The sequence below is a fragment of the Lepidochelys kempii genome, chromosome 27, assembly GCF_965140265.1.
Source record: "Lepidochelys kempii isolate rLepKem1 chromosome 27, rLepKem1.hap2, whole genome shotgun sequence".
NCBI lineage: Eukaryota > Metazoa > Chordata > Testudines > Cheloniidae > Lepidochelys > Lepidochelys kempii.
In genome coordinates this window covers 15,478,085-15,498,843 of record NC_133282.1, presented here as the reverse complement: position 1 = coordinate 15,498,843, position 20,759 = coordinate 15,478,085, and the positions used below count along the sequence as shown (strand labels likewise).

Here is a 20,759-nt window from a genome sequence, read left to right as displayed (position 1 = left end):
GGGCTCATCCTCTTTGAAGAATCCCACCTGCTATGACTTGTCCACCATCACACAGGAAGCTGGTAGCACATCCAGGAACTGAACTGTTCCCTAAGTTCTAGTGTAGTGCTTCAACCACAAGACCATGCTTCTTCTTCGTCTGTTCCCTGGCTAGGACGGATTGAATCTTTGCTCTTGCTGAGCTCCTAATTTCTATGGGAGCAACATTTCAGCACAGTGGAGGTTAGGAACTCTGTGGGACCTGAATTCCCCAGAGGCCCCCTTCTGCTCAGCTTGCTTGTCTTTGGGTGGATGCCTTGTACTGCTGAGTCCTTGATTCACCCTTCAGTGATCCCCTGAGACCTTCCTAAGGTCAGAGTTCTGCTCAGTTCCCTCTGTTTTTGCAGAGAATTCTCTAGCTGGTGTTTTCTTGGTGCTGTATAATATTATTATTATGTTGCTTTTCTTGTGCAGATGTTGCTGGAAAAAACACTGCGGAGTTCATGGCCTTCCCCTGGCAGAGTCCAGAGGACGGAAATTCAAAGTCACTGTATATATACGTATATAGTCCTATTTTCCTGCCCCTCTCTGTCTTCCAGAAAGAGGAAAGTTTGGGTCCTTCCAGCACAGCTGTGTTGGAATCCCAATGTCCATCGGGACCCCCTTCTATCTGATCTTTTCAGTCCTCTGCAATTGGCTAATTTCAGATATGTATTTGTCCAATTATCTATACATAATGCCCGTCGTGGTAGCACCTGGGGTTCTCACACTGATTACCACCATACGTGTGAGATAAGCAATGCCACCCACATAAGATGGTCACATGACCATTGTGGCCTAAACCCTGGCTGCCTTTGCTAGCTGTGTCTAGAAGAGAATGCACCCATCACTGAGTAACATCCTTTCTCTCTGTAGATGCTCCAGTGGGTTTGACCGATACCGTGAGGAGTGGCTGTCACATGGCTGTGGCCAAGAGGTGAGATCGAGGGAAGGCTTATTTCCCTTGGGCTGACAGTGTGATGATGTCAGTGGCCCCCAGCTTCCCAGAAAAGGTGGATTCTGCTCACAGGTTACTCTACCTCTCTCTCTCATGGTGAGAGATTTGGCTGCCTCTGGAATTCCCACTAAGACAATTGGTTCTCAGACCTGTTTGTAGCCATTTAGCTCCTGAGACAGAGAGAGGGTTGAATTGCCTATGACATAGAACAAAGGAAAAGAGATTCAGACAATGGCATATGTCCCAGCCCTCCAGAGATGAAGACTCCTTATGAGCTCTGCATGGTCCATAAGAACATAAGGACTGCCATTCTGGAACAGACCAATGGTCCATCTAGTCTGGTATCGTCCCTCCCTGCTGCACCAGAAACAGTGATCCATTTTGTTAAGTATCTCACCTCCCTGCCTTAGAGGAATGATCGATGGCCCATGTAATCTGGCATCCCACCTTCTTGCTATACTGGAAGACACCAGTAGTTCTTCTAATCTGGTGTCCTGTCTCTGGCATTGGCCAATGCTGGAAGCTTCAGAGAAAGGTCTAAAAGCCTCCATAAAGCACCTGAAGGTGCAATCCGATTGGGGAGATTTCTTCCTGACCCTCTGGAGCATGATTATTATCCACCCTGAAGCATGAAGATATTTAGCCCTTGCCATTTTAATCCTAGCTAGTATAATTATCTCTACACTGCCTGAATGAATCGGTTTGCCTAAGAAAGATCAGCTCTGGTGATACATCTTGTTGGTTTCCCCCCTCCCAACATCCTCAAAGTCGCTGCTTTGTGCCCAGTTTACTGGCTGGGTTGATTTAGGCACAAAGGGGTCCTGTTGCTGGAAGATTGCTGGGAATAGTAGCCTTTCTCCATTTGTCTTTTCAGTCGGACGAGAGGACCTGTGAGGACTGGGCAGAGAGCGACCACTACTCACCGTCCCCAAACAGCCCCTTCACGTCATTTGATGAAGATGTCACTACCTCCTCTCTTTTCATTGGCAGCCTCACCACGGAAGGTACCGGCAGCTGGGAATGGGGTGAATAGCTGGGGTAGGGGAAGCGAGCCGAGGGCTAAAGGGCAAGCAGTAGCAGTGCTCTCCAGGCACATTGCCCCAAATGTCTGTCCCTGGAGAGATCTTTCCCTCCCAGGCCTAGTGAGATGAAGTCATATCCAAGAGAATGTAGTTAACATTCCTGGCTAGCCAATCCTATAGCTGTAGGCACAAGGAGAGGAGGAGTGGGGCAGAGAAAAGGAAGATGAGAATAGAGAGAGGAGAGATTCAGCATGATCTAGAAGGTGGCATAGGTGAGACCTCCCCGTGGAGGGGAACTCACAGCTGCATTGCAGCTGCCTTGCACTGGTGGCATAACGTGACTACAGAGCAGCCATAAAACTCTCCTATCATGAATAACCCCCGTGTGAAGGGGCATGCAGGCACAGCAAGCTGGTATAACATACATCATTTGATAGGGTTGGAAAAAAGTGCAAGTTATGCTAGACTCATCTCTGAACATGGTCCAGCTTCTCTCGACATGGAGCCACAGAGTTCCTCACCGTCATGATCCAAGCATTCTAGTTTGGGGTCTGTTTGGGTCTGGGGTTTTGATTTAAACTCTTCTCCAAAACCTCCCCTTGGTGTAACCCACCAGACCACAGTGCGGAACTTTGTCTCCTTCTAATGGATGCTCCATGAAAGGTTAAGGACCCTGCTGGACTTTAGCTCAATCAGTAGAGATCCCCTGTTTGATCCCCACTGACGACCTATGGCTGGCAGTGTCATCACATTGTGGGTAATAAACCCATAGGCATGTGCATTACCTTCTGGTCCAAGAATGGAATTCTCTCTGGTATAAAGAAAAGGAGGACTTGTGGCACCTTAGAGACTAACAAATTTATTTGAGCATAAGCTTTCGTGAGCTACAGCTCACTTCATCGGATGGTTTAAGAAGCCCCAAGTAAAGGCCCAGAGTCCTTTGGGACACCCCTATTAATCCTATTAACACATGGGCCGTGTCTTCCCATCCGTGGCAGGTATCACTTCAATTTCACTGTTTAATAGTTCCTCATGCAAAACGCTAATTAGAATAAATAGAAAGGAACATGAGTAATTGTCCTTGAGCAATGGAGAATGGGGGGCATAGAGAGTGCGTGGCTGACGGATCAACTTTGAAAAGAGCAATTAAGGGAAGGGGGAAAAAACAAAACTACTGAGCTGATTTTCCAACTCACGGTTGAGTCTTGGAAGAACAAGAGGCTTTTTGTGACACATTCAAGCGTGAAATTAATTTGTAATCTTGGACAGAAACAAGCAGCCAGCTGTGTGAGGCAGCAAATTTTATCTGAGAAGCAAAGCAAAACAGGACGCACCCCTTTGCATCTTCCCCACCCAGCCTGGCTTTGCTCAGTGGAGACGTATGTGAATGCAGCTGACTAGCTGGCGTCCTGTCATTTATTTCAGCGCCTGGGGTAGACAGAGTCCAAGCTAAGCAGCAAAGAAATCTGGGTCAGGATTTTTGCTGGACTGTCTCATAGGTGCTCATGTCAGACAGGGAGCCTCCTACAATCTGTATGGTGTTACCTTCCAGGCAGAGAATAAGTGGAAATGGATTTCTGGCCCCCCATGGAGTGGACTCTGGGTTAACATCCTTGCCTTACCTATATGAGTCAGCAGAGAGCTAGCAATGTACACTGACATGTTGCAGCAAATGGCATAGATTAAATATAAAGAGAATCTTAAAAGTGATTACCTCATTCGGGTCTGAATTTTCCAGATCTAGACTTTTGGGGAATTATGCATGTGCACACACACTCATGAATCAACTAACCTTTGCCATTCCTATCCACTCCTATCAGAAGAGTGTGATTGCACATCACACGCAAACATAGGGCCTGATCCTTTATACATTCATTACTACGCACAGTGCTTCCATGCTGAGAGTGCTTATTTAAGGAGAGATTCATTAAGAACTTCAATTGCCACATGCACTGAATGGGACTGTAAACAAAACCCCTGACATTTCACTATTGTCTTGTCTTGTTTTCTGAGTGTTTTTCCCCCCACCAAACTGAATGAGGTAAAACTACTCTTAACTGTAACAGGGCAATACAAAGAGGCATGTTTTAGGGGCGGAACTATATATGGGGTGTAGTGGTGTACAAAATGAAGAGCCCCTTAAAGGTCTACTAACTTTCCTACCCTTTTCTTGCTTTTGTTTCCCTCTTACAGATGACACAAAGCTGAATCAGTTTGCAGGAGGGGATGGTAAGTCTTTAACCTTCTCATCACCCAGTCAGATTCTTCCTAAGGGGAATGTGTTATGTGAAATCAAATGCACTGGTTAGTTATGTGAAGTGTTGCAGTTGTGTCAGTCCCAGGATATTAGAGAGACAAAGGTGGGTGAGGTAGTATCTTTTATTGGACCAGCTTCTGTTGGTCCAACAAAAGATATTACCTCACTCACCTTGTTCTCTGGCTAGTTATAGTAAGTCAAAGGAGAGGGCAAGAAAACCCCAGATTTAAAGGGATGCAAGCAAGATCAGAATCCTGTTATCCTCACCTGGGTTACTAATACTACCTTGGGATGGTAAAAACTGAGAGAATTGGAACAATCTGATTATCCCTGAAGCGGTGTGTTTGTATTTGTCTATTTCTCAGCCCTGGCAGATAACTAGGCTGATCAGTTTTCACTTTCTATATAATCCATTTCACTCTCTGGTCCCCATGTATTCCCACAGGTGAGTTGCCTTTGAGTTTCCTCAACAGTTCAGGAGAATGTTTAAAACTTAATATTGTAAAGCAGCACTGCTATTAGTCCAGCTCTGATTCTCTCTGTTTCCTTTATGCCAATGGTTCATCTCTGATGTCTAGGTTATCATAGTGCTGTTACGACTGGGGTCTGAGGACTGTCACAATGTTTCTTGCTGTGATGTATAGTTCACAGTCAGTACTGTGGCACCAGCATCCCTGGACATTTGTGGAAGGTGTATATGTAAACCATAAGTCCATCCCACTTATGCTAAAGTTGCTCATAGAGGTTAATAATAAAATCCCACTGACTATCATAGGTGCAGGATTAGGCCCTCTGTAACCAAAAAGCCTTTGAAATCTGAGACCTTCTCAATTTCAGCCAAATTGCACCTTGAACGTCTGGTAATGTCAATACTAATCTGTACCTGAATCACCCTCCATGGCTCTGCTTGCTTCTCCCCTCTGTGCAATTGAATATTCATGACTAAGAAATGAAAGGGACTGTGGGCACGATATGCTAAGAACACCAGGCAGCATACGGCTAATGGGTTTGCATCAGAATGAGCATCTTGGTACATGAGGAATATAGACTGAGCGAGCTCTTGCTCATTCATCTCTCCAGCCAAATACTGCCGTCCTCTGAAAGGGATTGTAGGATTCAGGAGCCACTCCCCCACTCCCCAGGGGGACAGTTTGCTTCATCTAAATTATTTTGGGGTTAAAAAACACAAGAGCAGGATGTGGGGAATGTATTGCAAGCATCACTGTAATAAGTTAATTGGCTGCAGGTGAGTCACACACACTGCACTGGGAAGCCGGTAGTAGAAGATCCTTCAGCTCGAATCATGGGCCTCTACCAGTTGAACTAACAGAGATCTCCTTGATAGTCACAGTAGCTCACTTCTGCTCTCTATGAACCAGCCACATGCTTGGCTTCACAAGAACAGCAGCACTGGGGGAACTGTCTCTGACTTTCCTTTCCACCAAGCTTCCCAACTTGCTGCCACCACTATGCACAGGACAGTCGAGGTGTATCCCATGTAACTGAAGGTATTCAGTAGGCCTGACAAATGTAATCACCAATGGGCACTGGTATGCACATCACCATATCATTGTTGAGGATGAATACTAGTGTGGGCAAAGTCCTCTCTCCTCACTGCTGCGCCGCTGTAAGCTCTCTAGCATAGCCACTCTAAGCCAACAGGAGAGAGCTCTCCCATCCATTTAAATAATCCACCCCCAGCGAGCGGCGGTAGCTATGTCAGCAGGAGAAGCTTTCCCACCAACACACCGGTGTTTAGGGCTTATTCACACCCTGAGTGACGTAAATTATCCTGACAAAAACGGTAGTGTGGACAAAGCCTAAGTCTCTCCCCTTGTTCCCAGTTCTGTGTGCTTTCTCTGCCTCTCTGATCCCAGCCATTCTCCCTGCATTCCCACCTTCTGTCACGATCCCCTTTTCAGGAGTGAGAAATGACCTTCCCACAAAGACATCTGGAGCCCCGATTCACACCGGGACCATCGTGGGCATAGTCCTGGCCATCCTGCTCATTGCAGCCATTATTCTTGCTGTAATTTACATCAGCAGCCACCCCACCTCCAACGCTGCCTTGTTCTTCATTGAGGTGAGTGGACAGATCTCATCCCAGGCTGGTTCTCTCTTCCTTTGCTATCGTCAACAGAGGTGCAGCCACCTGAAATGAGGGAGACATGTCCCAGTCCCCCAGCCTTTTGCTGGCCTGTTGTATGAAGTCCTTTGCGGGACCCCAGCAGGCTTCAGTACTGACTCAAATGGACTCTGAGGGCCAGATCTTTAGCTGGAGTAAATCAACATGGCTCCATTGATTTCAGTGGTGCTACACAGCTGAGGATCTGACCTCTAAATCTATTTCCTTCTCTTATGGGGGTGCCTAACCTCAGCATTCACATTGATTTGTGCAGCCACCGCATGCTGAGCCATGCAGTTGGATGTACTGAGCCATGAATAAGAAAGAGCCAGTTTACCTCCAGGTACAGCTGCCCTCAGGGAATCCTAAACTTCTGGAGCAGGGGAGGGAGTATGAGTCTCTCTCACCTAGGACTTGGGAACCGACCATGCATTTAAAGTTACATTTTGTTGCAGTCTGAATCCTCTCAGCAGGGTTGATTCAGATATGTTTCAATTAACCTTGCTGCCTTGCACTTATACTGCATCTAGGGAAGCAGGAAGAGAGGAGCAGCAGGGGGCCTTTGATATAGTTCAAATCTATGTGTTTCTTTTCATGGTCCTACAGTCACAGCTAATCTTCAGCTTCCAGTTGTTGATGTCTGAAACCCAGGTTTTTTCTCTTTCACTCACACCCAGCTTTTCTCTTTCACTCTCTCACAACCTTTCTCTTTCACTCATTCACACACAGTCACAGACTTTCACATGCTCACCCACAGTTACTCACACTTTATTTCTCTCTTTCGCACTCTCTCTGACACAAATGCTCAAAACACGCAGATTCCAGACCCAGCACTCAGCTGGACTGGAGCTGTAACAAAGATGAGATTGGTACCTTTTGAGTTGGGTTTGGGAAATTAAAACTGACGGGCTTTAATAATAGATGCTGTTCCATCCTCCAAGATGTAACTGATGGTGTGAATGTTTTAAATGCAGATTTTTCATTTCCAAATAATCAGGGGCGCTGATGTTCTCTCTCTGCTGTTTGCAAATGACTCCTTGGCTTTCACAGACACCTGGGGCAGTCAGGAGTGGGTTAATTCCAGCATGGAATCTATTTTGGGGGTGGTGAGCAACAGGAAGCTTCTACCCTTTCTCCTGATAGCCCTTGTTATTCCTCAGTCTGTCTCTTTCCTATGATGTCTTCTGGACCCTTTTACCATAGTAGCTGAAAGAAAAGGAGGACTTGTGGCACCTTAGAGACTAACCAATTTATTTGAGCATAAGCTCTCGTGAGCTACAGCTCACTTCATCGGATGCATACTGTGGAAACTGCAGAAGACATTATATACACAGAGACCATGAAACAATACCTCCTCCCACCCCACTCTCCTGCTGGTAATAGCTTATCTAAAGTGATCACTCTCCTTACAATGTGTATGATAATCAAGGTGGGCCATTTCCAGCACAAATCCAGGTTTCCTCACCCCCCCCCTTTTTTTTTTCAAAAACCACACACACAAACTCGCTCTCCTGCTGGTAATAGCTTATCCAAAGTGACCACTCTCCTTACAATGTGTATGAAAATCAAGGTTGGTCATTTCCAGCACAAATCCAGGTTTTCTCACCCCCCCCCCCCAATACACACAAACAAACTCACTCTCCTGGTGGTAATAGCTTATCCAAAGTGACCACTCTCCCTGCAATGTGCATGATAATCAAGGTGGGCCATTTCCAGCACAAATCCAGGTTTTCTTACACCCCCCACCCCCATACACACACAAACTCACTCTCCTGCTGGTAATAGCTGACCACTCTCCTTACAATGACAGGTTTCAGAGTAACAGCCGTGTTAGTCTGTATTTGCAAAAAGAAAAGGAGTACTTGTGGCACCTTAGAGACTAACCAATTTATTTGAGCATAAGCTTTCGTGAGCTACAGCTGATGAAGTGAGCTGTAGCTCACGAAAGCTTATGCTCAAATAAATTGGTTAGTCTCTAAGGTGCCACAAGTACTCCTTTTCTCCTTACAATGTGTATGATAATCAAGGTGGGCCATTTCCAGCATAAATCCAAGTTTAACCAGAACGTCTGGGGGGGTGGGGGAAGGGAGGAAAAATCAAGGGGAAATAGGCTACCTTGCATAATGACTTAGCCACTCCCAGTCTCTATTTAAGCCTAAATTAATAGTATCCAATTTGCAAATGAATTCCAATTCAGCAGTTTCTCGCTGGAGTCTGGATTTGAAGTTTTTTTGTTGTAAGATAGGGACCTTCATGTCTGTAATTGCGTGACCAGAGAGATTGAAGTGTTCTCCAACTGGTTTATGAATGTTATAATTCTTGACATCTGATTTGTGTCCATTTATTCTTTTACGTAGAGACTGTCCAGTTTGACCAATGTACATGGCAGAGGGGCATTGCTGGCACATGATGGCATATATCACATTGGTGGATGTGCAGGTGAACGAGCCTCTGTTAGTGTGGTTGATGTTATTAGGCCCTGTGATGGTGTCCCCTGAATAGGAGAGTGGTCACTTTGGATAAGCTATTACCAGCAGGAGAGTGAGTTTGTGTGTGTGATTTTTGGAAAAAAAAGTGGGGGGTGAAAAAACCTGGATTTGTGCTGGAAATGGCCCACCTTGATTATCATACATTTTGTAAAGAGAGTGGTCACTTTGGATGGGCTATTACCAGCAGGAGAGTGAGTTTGGGGGGGGGTGGCGGAGGGTGAGAAAACCTGGATTTGTGCTGGAAATGGCCCACCTTGATTATCATACACATTGTAAGGAGAGTGATCACTTTAGATAAGCTATTACCAGCAGGAGAGTGGGGTGGGAGGAGGTATTGTTTTATGGTCTCTGTGTATATAATGTCTTCTGCAGTTTCCACAGTATGCATCCGATGAAGTGAGCTGTAGCTCACGAAAGCTTATGCTCAAATAAATTGGTTAGTCTCTAAGGTGCCACAAGTCCTCCTTTTCTTTTTGCGAATATAGACTAACACGGCTGTTACTCTGAAACCTGTCATAGTAGCTGAGTGCCTCACAATTGTTTAATGCATTTATCCTCACAACTCCCCCCATGAAGCAGGGCAGTACTATTATCCACATTGTACAGACAGGGAACTGAGCCATAGAGGCTAAGACCCAGAACCTCAAAGGGATTTAGGCTTCTGACTTCTATTGATTTCAATGGGAAATAGGAGCCTAAATACCTTTTTTGGATCTGGGCCTAAGTAACTTGTGCAAGGTCACACAGGAAATCTATGGCAGAGTAGGGAATTGAACTGGGTATTCCCAAGTCCAAGCTAGTTCTCTAACCACTGAACAGTCCTTTCTTTCTGGAGGACCTGAGACCTGATTTCACCAAAGTCCTCATTTCTTCTCTCTCCCCACTTTAATCCTGTTAAGTGGTTAATGCATTGGAGTTAGCCTTTTAGGCAATAGTATTAGCCTACTGGACTGTAGTGGTGTGACACTGGATTAAGGCCTGGTCTACACTTAAAGTAGGTTGACCTAGCTATGTTTTCACACCCCTGAGCACGGCAGTTAAGCCGGTCTAACCCTAGTTTAGGTATGGCTAGGTCAGTGGAGGAGTTCTTCTGTTGACCTAGCTACCACTTCTCAGGGAGGTGGATGACCTACATCCATGGGGAAAAACCTTTCTGTGATGTAGGAAGCGTCTGTGCAACGGGGCTATAGCACTGCAGCGTTGTGGTCTGCTGCTATTGCTCCCGTAGCATAGACGTGTCCTCAGCTTTTCCTGCAATAGTGTTCCAGCACTGGGGAATATGAATACAATGAAACCTGTCCTAAGTGATCGCAGATCTACACAAGTCAGCTGGTTAATGAAAATAGGACTTCTCTTAGAGAAGGAGGGCACTCCGTGGCATATGGAGTGGTCTCTTAAGGCAGGAAGTTGCCTTTTAATAAGGATGGGTTCTTGTATAGGTTAAATGTTGTTGTTTCAGGTCTGGGTTTCAAACTTCCCAGCATGCCCCAAATTAAAGCCTCTTCCTTAGCTTTTAATGCACTCGTATCTTTGTCCACAGCGGAGACCACACCACTGGCCAGCCATGAAGTTCCGAAACCACACCAACCACACAACATACTCTGAGGTGGATCCTGCTGGCCATGAGAAGGAGGGCTTTGTGGAAGCAGAACAGTGCTGAGCACATTCCTTTTCCTTCCCCGCCCCCACAACCTCCCTTGTCTTCAGGGTTAGAGTCTCCTGTTATTCTACTGCAAACTCTCTCCTCTGTCGGGAAAGGAACAGGAACCAGAGGCAAAAGACCCAATGGAGCATTGAAAAAGAACGAATCAGGGCAATGCAAAGATGCGACTCTGCAGGACTCCTCTGGGAACAGCAGAGCCTGAAGCAGGGGCAGTGCATTATGACATCAGTCTGCCTGCAGTTTGGTGCCAGAGCCCTGGGGGTGTCAGTAGGGAAAGCTGTAGTTGAGTTAGGGGTTTTTTGTGTAGTGTTGACTTCTTCCCTTCCCCCTCAGGCATCTAAGATGAGCAGTTCCCAATCTGGGCCCGCATCCTTTCCTCCTCCACTCATCATTCCACCCCACTGCTTCGAACCCTACCCGTCTCTCCTTCAGGCTAATAGCTCTCCCCCTCTGTCCAGGGAGCAAAGAAGATCTGGCCGTTCTAAGGCTCATGCCCTGTAAAGGATTCACCTTCAGTGGCATTTCTCCAATCACCTGTCCTTTCTGGTCAGTCACATTATTTTGCTGATGCCCCTGAGGGAGATGTAATGGTCGATGAGAGACCTCAGATCCCTTCCTCCAAACCCAGGTTGTCTTCTACTCTCATCACAGCCGCCAAACCAGATCAGATTACAATGGGAGAGGGTGGGGAAAGAGCATTATGGAAAATGTTGTTCTCCCAGAGCTAAAACCTGAAGTAAACTCAAGCAAATTTTTCACTGAAGTCAATGGAAGTTTCATCTTAGTGAGGACAGAGATCTAGAGATTGAACTCAGTTGCACTGTCATAAATCCTGAGTAACTCTATTGGAATCAATGCATCTAAAGCCTGATCCAAAGTCCATTGCAGTCAATGGGAGTCTTTCAATTTACTTCAGTTGGCTTTAGATGAGGCCTCTACTGGGGATTTTCACTGGTATCACATTCTGGCCCTGAGTAAGGACTTTAGCATTAGATCTCTAGAGGTTTTCTTTTTCTTATCCTTTGCGGTCAGAACCAAAGACTAATCTACAGAAAATAAAGGCTCTATCCTGCTCCCTTTGAACCCAGTTGAATAACTCCCATTGACTCCAACTGGAGCAGGAGTGGGCCCAAAATTAAGGAAAGACAGACACCCAAACAAACTCCAAAAGCTGGTGTGAAGTGCTATTTGCATTCCCAGAAGAAACAGGGTGAGTTTGTTGTGTTGTTTTTTCATGGTCCTTGTCTATTTATTCTGATGTCATGTTTGGTGCATATTTTATCTACTGGCTGGTTCAGCTGTCACTGGCGGTGATTACTGCCAAAGGCAGGGTCTGTCTAATTAATGTTTTCAGTCTCATGGGCTGAATTTATATAGCCATTAAGGATAAGTATGGATGCTGGGTGGCATTTAGACCCTGGCTTATACTTCTTCAGACTTAGCCACTAGGGAAGCTTTTGGTGCATCTGATTATGTCATGAAGACACCAAAATGCTCAAACAGGGTAAGTCAGGCAGAACCATGCCAAGTTTTTATGGGCCATCAGCCCAGACATTCTCTCTCTAGGGATATTTAGAAGATAAACTTTAGCTCCAAGCAGGATCTTGAGCTAGAAGGTTGATTTCTCTCCTCTTGCCCTCAGTCGAATAAGTTTAAAGGAACACTGTCATGTAGTGCAGTGGTTCTCAAAGCCAGTCCGCTGCTTGTTCAGGGAAAGCCCCTGGCAGGCCGGATCAGTTTGTTTACCTGCCGTGTCTGCAGGTTCGGCTGATTGCGGCTCCCACTGGCTGCGGTTCGCTGCTGCAGGCCAATGGGGGCTGTGGGAAGGGCGGCCAGCACGTCCCTTGGCCCACGCCGCTTCCCGCAGCCCCCATTGGTCTGGAGTGGTGAACCGCAGCCAGTGGGAGCTGCGATCAGCCGAACCTGCGGACGCGGCAGGTAAACAAACCGGTCCGGCCCACCAGCTTTCCCTGAACAAGCGGTGGACCAGCTTTGAGAACCACTGATGTAGTGTATACCATAAATCTGGCCTTTATTAAAATGGTTATAATCTGGTAGGAGATTTCAATCTCTTTATAAAATAATCACATTTTTTCTACCTGTTAGATTTATACAGAATATTAACTGGCAAAGAAAAGGTCAGTTGGGTACTTCTGTTTACTTGTCTCATAATACAAGAGGACATCCAGTGATTGTGAAAGAGTCCAAATGTAAAGCAAATATATTTTACACAATGCATAATTAACCCATGTAACTCACTGCCACAAAAATTATTGCAGCCAAGATCTTAGTAGGGTTCAAAAGAGGATTAGACATTTAGATGGAGAATTAAAACATGCAAAATTGTGTTAAGTAGGATAAAAATGTGTAAGTTATATAATAAACTGTCATGCTTCAGGGCATAAGCCAAAGGCCTGTGGTCTGAATGCCTGTGGTCAGGAAGAAACTTTCCTTATGGGCAGTTATTTCATAGTAGCCCACTAAGCGGTTTCTTCCATGCAGGCATCTGATACTGGGATCTGTCATAGACTGGATATCAGATTAATCATTAAATGAACAATCAGTATTATCTATTAAGGCAATGTTCCTAATTTCCCAGCAGTGAACAGAAAAAATTCATTATTGATTATGCTATGACCATGCTTTCTGGTTTTCATCTTTTTAATATTTGCAATTTTTATGTTTATTTTTAGGTAAATTTATGGCTAATTTTCAAGGAGCAAAAAGTTTTATTCGGTGTTAAAAATATGGTTCTCCTTGAACTATAGGAAACAATCAGACCCTTCCAGAGCTCCACTTTGCTGAGCATGACTTCTCAGCGACACTGGAATGCTTGGGGTGTCCATAAATAATTATCAAAACTGCAAAAATTGTAAATGCTAGGAATTTATCAAAACTGAATTTTAAATTTTTCTTTGGTAGGTTTTGATAAGTTTTAACCTATAATTGTCAGTCCCTGTCTCTGACTGTACAATACTTCACCCCACATTTGAGGAGAAGAGGATCTGCTGTCTCACCATATGGAGATCATTCTCTGTGGTTGGCTGAGAGGTAGTGCAGTGTGCTAGCACCTGATACCTCCTCTTCCGCTCTCTCTCCTAGAAGGAGACTGGACTGGAGTGCAATTCTCCATTATTCACCCCTTCACCTCGCTATTGTGGGCTCCTGTGTCAATGTTCTGAGAGAGCAGAGATGCAGTACAATGTTCCAGTACCAGCTGCCTTCTCCTTTATCCCCTAGAGACAGATGTGAGCAGACTCTACTTTCTAAGCCAACATCACCTAGTTGTTGTGGTTGGATCTAGAGTCATGAGTGGACCGCAGAGGGGCTAAAGAAGGAAATCACCAACACAGAGAAAACAGTGTGCTGTGGAATCCTGATGATTTGAACTCCTGTTATCCAAACCTCCCTTTCTGTGTCTGCCTGAGGCTGAATCCTTGTCTATTGACTGCCAATTATCTGAACTCCAATTTATTCCAACATATTTGGTATCACCCAGGCAGTTCAGCTAGCTAAGATTTTTCTGGACAACTCAGAATTAACCCTTGAAGTGTTAAAACAATGTGAGTTACCAGGGGCATGTGCTTCCCTGCATTTCTTTGGAACCTTGGGCTTCTCTACACTACATGTTATGTTGGTATAACTTATGTCACTCAGGAGTGTGAATAAACCCACCCCCGTGAGGGACATAAGTTACACCGATCTAAGCACTGGTGTGGACAGCGCTGTTGTCTGTGGGAGAAGCCACCATAGCTAACGCCTCTTGTGGAGGTAGTTTTATTATGCCAGAGAGATTGCTCTCTCCCATTGGCATAGAGAGTCTTCACCAGATGTGTTACAGCAGCACAGCTGCATCGGCTAGCCCTTAATGTCAGGTGAGGCCATTTGGCCCAAGTCCATGTAAAAGCCCCTACGTTGCCCATGATTCATGTGCCCATAAGACACAGAAAGGAGTTAGTTGGCAGCGTTAATTCCAGAATTAAATGCTTATTGGTAAAATATAGGAGCATGAGTGTGGGATAGAAGAAAACAAGTGATCCCAGGCATTCTTTGGTAGTGAGGTCTGGTTCTGGGAGCTCTAAGACCACTTTGGGTCAGTGGAATCAATAGGGATCAACCTTTCAGCATGCATAGTCTCTAGTTTTCATTGCATGTGGCTTCACAATAGAACAGCTCTATATCCTACTCTACAGGGCAGTTGTGAAGGATTCTCACTGCCAACCTACAAGTACTGCACCATCGTTCAAAGAAATGGAGCAGGGACCAAATAGAAGGCCATCAGCATAACTCAGATTTGGAGATGCAGGCTAATCCTGCCATTCTCACGTGCAAAGTTATAGGAAGGAATGCCAACTGTGTGCCTAGAAGCACCTGGGTGAAGAAGGTCTTTATATCACCTGGCTTCTATAGCCATGTTCTGAAGTTTTCAGTTTAGATCTGGGTGAACACTTTGGCTGGGCTTCCTCAGAAGCAAATTGTATAATGTACATGTGTATATTGATCTGTGTATTTTATAGCTATAAAATGGGCTAGGGCTGGTAGCTGTGCTCAGTCAATTGCTCTGCTGGTTACAGCAAGATACAAAATACAACCAACCGCTAATGCCAACCCCAATGTGTCTTTTTAAGGACAGCGCCCTTGCAGTTTGTGGCAACTGTTGATCATGTTGTTAGAGTGTAGCGGTGCTGCTTGTACTGAAATGGAGAACAACATCAGGGCATATATTAATTGATCACTTCTCTGTGCATTCAGCAGTTGGGAAAATATACAATAGGCTTTATTAAAGACAAACAAAACAAGGGCTTGTTTCTGCTCCTGCTGAAATCAGTGGCCAAACCCATTTTATTTCAATGGGAGCAGGACCTGGCTCCAAAATATTTTCTCTCTTAGTAACTGCCTACTTTCCACATACTTGAATTTACAGCACAACTGGACCATTTGTGGGGACTAAAGGCACTTTAGCTGTCTTTTAATGCAATGTATTTACTATTGATTATCTGCATGGAATACAATGTTAATACTTAACAAAAAAAACTTTTTGGACTGCTTTGTTTTCAAAATAAAAAGGGCAAAGGATTGTTGGTGGTGTTATGCAAACTTCTAAGCATAATGGGAATAGTATTTTATTCTGCATTGTTTAATGGACACTATCAGACTAGTAGGCATATAAGTATATTTTTAAAGATTTCCTTCTCTGTGTTACTAATAGTATATTAGATTATTAAAACAGAAAGAATTTTCAAAAACATGGGGTGTGATTCTGACCTTATATACCAGAGTAACTCCACTATCTCTTCAATGGAACAACTCCTGATTTACACCAACATAACTGAGATCTGAATCAATGCTATACTTTTATTTTCATTATGCTGTTCATTAATCTTATTTAGATTTTGCAGGTTATTCAACTTGGACAATGAAATTAGGCAGGTCAGTTTCACTTTCTTGGTCTCTGGCACTAGTACCAAGGTACTTTTATAATTGCAAAATAGTTTATTTTTTTATCTATGAAAAGATCACTGAGGCCTTCAGGAATCCCATGGTTTAAACCAGTGCCCTTCTTGTATGGTGAAGGTATAAACAGGGAAGAATTATATCATGGACACATTGTCAGCACCTTAGCTATGGTGTCAAAAGGCCAGTGCTGCAATTAGCAACAGTGGGCAACAGATTAATTCTATCAAGAATTTCACTGTGATCGCTTTTATACATATATTGTTCTCAGAATGGTAATGGATACAAACACAGCAAGTATTTCCCTCAGGCATCCTCAAGGTATATTGCCATTGGCTGGATTTTAACCCTTTGAATGCTTGAACTTTCCAATTGGATAAAGAAACAGATCAGGGTGTGACAGTTTATATGCCCCTCCTCCCCCCCAAAAAATTTGTGTGTGTATGAAAATAAAACTCTTCAATGAACCTTTATGTTTATGCTAATAGTCTGTCTGTCTATAGTACTTTCCATCCAACAATCAGAAAGCATTGTAATTAATGGATTAAGCTTCACAACATCTCTGGGAGGTAGATATTAGTCCTGTTTCACAGATATATAAACTGAGGCACGGGGAAGTGCACAACAGAGGAAGGGTGGTCTTTTGGTTAAAGCACTGATGGTCATGGGATGAGTCCTTACTGATGGCCCTTGGATGTATATGATGATCTGTTTGATCCAATGCATTATCTTTTCAGGTATTTTTCTAAATGATATGCTGTAGTTCAAGCACAGTTTGGGCATGAAGCAGGAATCCTTATGGCCTCTTATGCAAAAGGTCAGACAAGATGATCACAGTGGTCCCTTCTGGCTTTAAAATCCATGAATTACTGGACTGGAACTCAGAAGATTCAGATTTAACTCCTGGCTCTACCACAGACTAGCTTCATGACCTTAGGCCAGTCATTGAATCTCTCTGTCCCTCAATTCCTTCATCTGTAAAATTGGGATAATTATCCTCCTTTTCTCCTAACCTCCAGGAAGAATTAACCACTACCTTCTGTGCCCCCAAATCTGCTGGGTGGATTTGCTACAAATGTAACCGATGTACTACCTAAGTTAAAACTCAAAGCTAGGATCCAGAGTAGCTATCAGCACCTCTGCCAGGTGAGTTGATAGGAAACCTCACATACAACTCCTTTTTCTGCACCCCAAACTAATCTGGCTGAGCTGTAAAATCAGAGGTGCCCTGAGAATCACCAAACTTAGAGATGGCAAAGATGTAGTAGGTCACCTGCCTACGCCAACCCAGTGCAGACTTGTTCCCTACATTGTCCAATTTCAGGCTTTGTCCATTCTGGTTTCAAGTGTCTCACGCAGTGAGGCTTCCACAGCCTGGAAGAGGCTCTTTAAGCTTCTCTCTGTAGTGAACAGCACATGAGGACAGATAAGAGGGAGGAATCCGGTAATCTGATGTGTTGATAATTATCATCTCATCCTCCAGAAAAGCTTGACTAATCAGCTGAGTCTAGAGGAGCAGAAAACACCTGCACACCTCCCTTTAGCTATATCAAGCGAAGAGGCTCAAAGCACTAACCTTCACCTTCTCCCACCCCTTTCTCATTACAAAGGGATGAGGAAGAAATTCGGAGTCCATTTCACATATTGGAAATTTTCCAAAGGCTCAGTTTTGGAGGAAGTGGGGGTGGAATGTATTCCTGTTTGGTAACTAGGTTAGACTAGGCACCAGTTTTCCTTTTTCTCTTAAAACTGACCTAAATTACACAGATCCCACCCCCTCATCAAATTGCGCTAAAAGTCATAACAATAAGTAGGCAGTTTTGTTATTTTTGAAAACCCAATAAAAACCTAGACATTTTGGCAGAATGCATGTTAAGCCTTTTTCCTCTGCACAAAAATCCATTTCAGGGTTGTTTTGATAAGAAAGAAAAGCGCATTCATATTCTTTCTTTCTTTTAAAAGCAATGAAAAGAAAAGAGCAGGTTTGCTGTTCTTTTCAGAGTAATAGTAGGTTTCATGCTCCCTGACAGGCTGCATGCTAATACACTCTGGCTTCCCGGTGCCTGCTGCTAAGGGTTAGTTCAATGACTCTACTTGGCTGTGGAGGGATTTGTAACTCTGTCACTCTACAGGCCTACAGAATAATAAGAAAACCTGCAGTGAGAATTTCCTACTTCCTCCATGCTTCCCCCTACCCTTGGCTGAAGGAGGTGGAGGTGCCAGACAGTCCACCAAGGAATGAAAATATACCACAGCTCTCGCTGTTGGCAGAAAAAGTAAATGATGCGTGGTGATTCCTGATGGAACCAATAATAGAGAATGAATTTGCACACAATCCTCCAAGACGCAGTCTGTGCCACAGGCTTTAGAAATGGAGAAAGGCAGATACTCAAAATTAGGCACGTGGCAAAAAATAGTAGAGCAGGAACCTTGAAACAGTAGTTCGATAATTTCTTTAATATTTATGACATTCCTTGTTGTTTTACTCTCTTGATTCAGCATTTCTAGTATCAAGACCTTACCAGAGTCCAGATTCTCTTCTCACTATTGGCTTACTTCTCTGGAGCTGCGCTGTGGTAATGTTGTGGAGAATCTGTATCTAGTTCTCTGTGGTATTGAGATAAACTTGGTTCTATAATGAATCAGGATCCTATGTTCAAGTTGAGAAACATGAGTGTATGATAGGAGATGGTGGAATATGTTTAATTGTTAAGAAGGTACATTATTTCCTCCTCCCATTGTTATCTACATACCAAGAAATCCTTTAGGAACTCAGCTTTTTCTAAATCTCTAGAAAACTGAAATCCTACCCCCCCTAAAGCAAGAAGATCAGTGTCCCAATAATTGTAGGATCTGGTATTTTTCAGTTAAAAGGAAATGTTCAAAATAGGATGGTTTCCCACAAACCTGTCTCTCTCTCCCCCACCCCCCATTGGAAAAAGTAAGATATCTTATGGTTATTACATTTCTATAGCATCTTTTGTTCAAAAGGATACCAGAATACACTACAAATGTTAGATATACAAAAATCATTGAAATGCACCAAACTCTGATGTGGAACATGGCAACTGCTTCGTTGTGCACAGCAACATTAGACAATAATTTAGGACAGGGGTAAAGAAAAACTGCAAGTGTAGGGGGGATTTAGGAACACAAAATGTAATTCTCCAAATTGGAATTTGATAAGGATCTTAAGTGATAGCACTCCCACTTTTGCAAAAAATGCCATGGTACATTTAATTACTATGTTGTCAGACCCCTCATTTTATATCTCCCTCCAAAGATCAGCAACCACAAGGTTTCCTAGCTAAGCTTTGTGTTAACTTTCTGTAATGTCCTAGAGACAAAATCTCCAGCCTCCTGGCCAGAACTTTGGAACAAACAAAGAAGAGAGACTGTTGCTGAGAGATCCCTTCCCTAGTTTATTGCAGTACTGCCTGGATAACTTGTACAGTGCAGACATAATCTGTAAAGCTCATAGTTACATACCACACTGTCAAATCTAAGTGCTTTGATAGATGGAGCTCCTACTGAATCATCAGCAATGTTGCCTGAAGAAACAAGATTTTCCTTGGAGATGTGTCACCCACAATGACCAGGCCTACCAACCTGCCTAACTTGAGATGGTGAATAAGACCACAGGCCAAGATGGTATTGGCTGCAGTAAACTTCCTATCTGAGAAGCTTCCCATGGCCTGAACAGGTGATTATCTCCATGTGGTGCTGACAGATTCCTAACTATTTAGAGCTGAACACTGCATCTTAAAAAGCAACAGAGAATGAAACAGCACCCATTACGCTTTGGCAGTCTTGCTTAGCTCTTCAGAAATCCAAAGGAATTTGATCTGAGAGGCTAATGAAGTCTTAGTGAACCAGGACTTTCTTGTACCAATGTCTATTTTTCTGTAAAGCTGAAGGATGGAATGGGTCGCTTGTGCTCCTGGAGGTTGGAAAATATGCCTTTATTCTACTAGGGAAGGAGTAGACTGGAAAAGCCAGCTCCTCAGCTGGCATTTATTCATTTTATTGGAGCTGGGATGATCTGGACTCAGCCCAGAATGTCCAGTGAGGACGTATAACACCAGAGGGCACAAGAAGTGGACTTTTCACAAGCCTGCACCATCTTCCCATTTATCTGACCAACACTCTTCCCTGCCTTGCCTCTTTCAATCTCCCATTTCCTCCATTGAAATATCTTAGTTAGAAATGGGGACTAAGGATTCCTGCATTTGGCGCCCAGCTTTGCCACTTATCTGCTGTGTGACGTTGAGGAGTCACTTAACCTCTCTCTGCTTCACTTTGTATCTTATCTGCTTCCCAGGGAGTGTTTGAGACTCAGTGATCCAATGTATCCAAAGTATTTTGAGATCCTCAGATGAAAGGAACTGCAGAAGCACAAAGTATTATTTATATTTAATAACTCTGATCAGCTTCAGGAAAGAGGTGGCGGAGATCATTAATTCCATTTCTGCTTTCCTTTAGACTAGGTCTCTCCTGTTCTGGTGCCAAGAGGATTGAAGGAAATGGGGAAACACCTTAATTGCCTGTGTGCTGGTAAACATCCCATTCTGTCCTTCAGAAGCTTTGAGGTTCCATGGCACTTTAAAAGAATACAACTCTGTTCTGCTGCTGCAGTGAGGACCAGCAGCAAATGGATTAATGCAGCACTACAAAAGTGAGATTAGGATCACTACAGCAAGGGTTAATCTGACAGAATGATCTCAGTGTGAGCCCTGCACTGCAGGACCAAGTGGATCCTCAAATAAAGGATTA

General features: G+C 44.0%; 1 protein-coding gene across 1 annotated transcript in view; it reads left to right on the top strand.

Annotated features, from left to right (window-relative positions):
• Window positions 1-20,759, top strand: part of FBXO47 (F-box protein 47) — an 84,574-nt gene that overhangs the window by 37,603 nt on the left and 26,212 nt on the right. Inside the window, exons 10-12 of the mRNA XM_073325834.1 lie at window positions 895-955; window positions 1,851-1,980; window positions 4,192-4,227. Of these exons, the coding sequence (XP_073181935.1) occupies window positions 895-955; window positions 1,851-1,980; window positions 4,192-4,227 (227 nt within the window). The remainder of the gene's footprint in view (window positions 1-894; window positions 956-1,850; window positions 1,981-4,191; window positions 4,228-20,759) is intronic.